Raw genomic sequence first — 3,012 nt, 5'->3', positions numbered from 1 at the left:
CTCTACCTGATGAACTTCAGCAATCCTAACATGATGGTGCAGAAGGTAAGGGGGTGGTGGATGGAGGGGAGTGGGCAGCACAGGAATGGCGATTGAGAGGATTGCATCTCCTCAACTCTTGCAACATAAGGAAAAGATTAAATGAATCTTTGTGGTCCAGGAGGACTCAGAGGAGCTCAGTGCAAGGCAGGCAGGAGGTTTGCTCTCAGCTGGCAGCAATGTGGGTAAAGTTTGCCTGGTACAAGGAAGGGCACAAGTGTGGAGCGATCTTTTGGGCAAAGGTCACAACATGATAGACACTGTGGGTGCAGTCGCAGTTCTAGGAGTCCTGTATTTCTGACTTGAGTCTGGAAGGGAGTGAAGCAAAAGCTGGTAGAACATAGGACAGAAAAATCATACCTGGACAGTTTCACTTGATTAACAGCAATTCCTAATCAGTGGTTCAGTAAAGAGGAAAGAATAGAGACCATACACAGTGTCTGGTTTTCAGCTGGGATAGTTGATTTTCTTCCTAGTACCATCTACAGTGCTGTATTTTGTATTTAGTAGGAGAATGTTGATAGCATGCTGATGCTTTAGTTGTTGCTAATTAGTGCATAACCTAACTCAATGACTTTTCAGTTTCCCTTGCTCATCATGGAAGCAGGTGCTCAGAAGATGGGAGGGAGCATGGCCAGCACAGCTGACCTCAACTAGCCAAAGGGATATTCTGTAGCATAGACCATCATGCTCAGAATATAAATGGGCAGGAGTTGGCAAAAAGGGACAGGTCATGGATTGGGGTCTAGCTTGGCATCAGTTCGGGAGTGGTGAGCAATTGCATTTTGCATCCCTCATCCTTCTGGGCTTCTATTTCTTTCTGTCTTTCATTACTATCATTAGTAGTAGTAGTATTACTCTTATTATATTTCACTTTTTTTCTCTTTCTGATTCTCCTGCCCATCGCACCGGGGTGGAGTGGGAGCAGTGAGCAAGCAGCTGCCTGGTGCTTAGTTGCCACCTGGGGTTGAACCATGCCATGCTGCCAAGCAGACACTGGTGCAAACACCCCGGCTGCCCTCCTGCTCCCAGCTTCCCTGCTTATCACCCATGTTCCTGACAGGCCTCTCCCTGTCCCAGCAAACACCTTCATGGCAAATGAAACCCCTGTTATTTATTTCTTTCTGTCCCAGCTGACTGAAAAATACGGGGACATCTTCAGCTTACGTACGGGCAGTTTATCATTTGTGCTAATAAGCGGGCTGCGCATGGTCAAGGAAGTTCTTGTGAATCAAGGGGAAAACTTCATGGATCGCCCTGAGTTTCCACTCGATAAGGAGATCTTCAGCAGTATGGGTGAGTCCTCCCACAGGACACATTTCTCAGCTGTAAAGTCAACATGTTGGCCCTGCAGAGCTCTGAGACAGCTGGAGATAGGGCAAAGCCCTGGAGCTCTTTCCCCTCCGAGGAGGGATCTGCCTTGGCTCAGATGGGGTATTTCTGACAGGACTTGTCACCTCCAATGGGCACTTGTGGAAGCCTCCAATGGGTACTGCTGGAAGCAACAGAGGAGGTTCACCTTGCCCACCCTCCGAAACTTTGGCCTGGGGAAGAGGGGCCTGGAGGAACGCATCCAGGAGGAGTGCCGATGCCTCGTGGAGGTGTTTGGGGATGAGCAGGGTGAGTGCCACCGCCCTCTGAAGCTGTGCTGTAGGCAGGAACCTGTATGGCCCATCATAATTTCACCCATGATTCACTGCATGCTGAAAGATATCTCATCTTACCAGCATGTCTAGCACCCTGCCAGCATCCCACCTGCCGTTTACAGCTGTTCTATCTTCAAACTTCAGTGAGTGCAGCTAGGTAACCCCCTAAGCATTATTTCTAGTGCACCTTCAGCCTGCAGCACTCATGGGGACCTATGAAAATTCCCATGTGTTTCCAAACACCCGTATTTCCATTGAGTTCAGATGACACCCGGTCTCCTGAAGACCTTTTTTCCGAAGTAAATACCTTTTTCCACTTCGATTTGTTAAATATTTCCCCTCTGACTACTGTGTTTTCTTCTCCTTTTCCGTGAAGACTGGAAGAAAATTGATCGTTGTTTTTTCCTTCTCCAGGGAATCCTTTCAACCCACAGTTGACAATCAGTAATGCTGTTTCAAACATCATCTGCTCTGTCATCTTTGGCAATCGGTTTGACTACCATGATGAGGACTTCCAGAAACTGCTGAAGCTGCTGGATGACACAATTAGGCTTCATGGGGCAATCACGAGCCAGGTACAGCCCTCCTGCCACCAGTGCAGATGGTGTGTGGGGCCATAGTTTCTTCTCTGGTGTCAACCACAGATCCTATAATACTCATCATCAAACTTTGTTGACATTCCCTCTCCCTTTGCACAGGCTGGGTTTGGCCATGATTCCTTTCTGCCTTAGTTTCACACTGTGCAATGCTCACGTTGATCTCTCACCCAACATCACCTCCCCCTGTCCAGTAATTACCACCCTGCCTGCTGCAACACCGAGCAATGCATGAGTCACTTCCTATATATGAAGATCAATCCCTGAGAACACTCTTCTGAGGCTGAGCTCATTCCACCAACTCCAGCATTTTGTGAGCATGGCATTGCTGGCTCCTCAGGTCTTGGCAAGAGAAGTGTCCCGGTTAGAAGGCAGAATTGTGTCCCACCTCCCTTATCCCTCAGTTTCCCAGATAGAGAGGTAAATAAGGAAGGCAAGGGTAATGAAAACCTTGCACCAAATTGAAAATTAACAAAATGAAATATATTATTTAACAGGGAACAGAAAAGAAGAAGGGTAGGGGTTTAAATAGGGTACAGAAAGGAAAAACGGTAGGGGTTTAACAGGGTAAGGGGGGTTGTAGGAACAACAAGGCAAGGAAGATTAAACTTCCAAATATACAAAACCCAAATGTTGTGCTGAGGCTCCCCAGTGCTGGATCTCGCTGGATTGAGGTGGTTTGAAGCTGGATGCACAATCCTTGGACGTGGATGGAGGCAGGGAAGAGTCTG

At 47.7% G+C, this 3,012-nt stretch overlaps 1 protein-coding gene across 1 annotated transcript in view; it reads left to right on the top strand.

Moving 5' to 3' along the window:
- Positions 1 to 3: 3 nt before the first annotated feature.
- The window catches only part of LOC103769046 (cytochrome P450 2J2-like), a gene marked incomplete at both ends in the record, with an annotated part of 4,335 nt that continues 1,326 nt past the window's right edge, over positions 4 to 3,012 (top strand). Inside the window, 5 exons of the mRNA XM_008936218.1 lie at positions 4 to 45; positions 1,173 to 1,335; positions 1,448 to 1,456; positions 1,519 to 1,659; positions 2,100 to 2,260. Coding sequence (XP_008934466.1) covers positions 4 to 45; positions 1,173 to 1,335; positions 1,448 to 1,456; positions 1,519 to 1,659; positions 2,100 to 2,260 — 516 coding nt within the window. The remainder of the gene's footprint in view (positions 46 to 1,172; positions 1,336 to 1,447; positions 1,457 to 1,518; positions 1,660 to 2,099; positions 2,261 to 3,012) is intronic.

Source organism: Merops nubicus, unplaced genomic scaffold (genome assembly GCF_000691845.1).
Source record: "Merops nubicus isolate BGI_N331 unplaced genomic scaffold, ASM69184v1 scaffold20722, whole genome shotgun sequence".
Classification (NCBI taxonomy): domain Eukaryota; kingdom Metazoa; phylum Chordata; class Aves; order Coraciiformes; family Meropidae; genus Merops; species Merops nubicus.
This window is presented reverse-complemented; position numbering and strand designations above follow the sequence as displayed.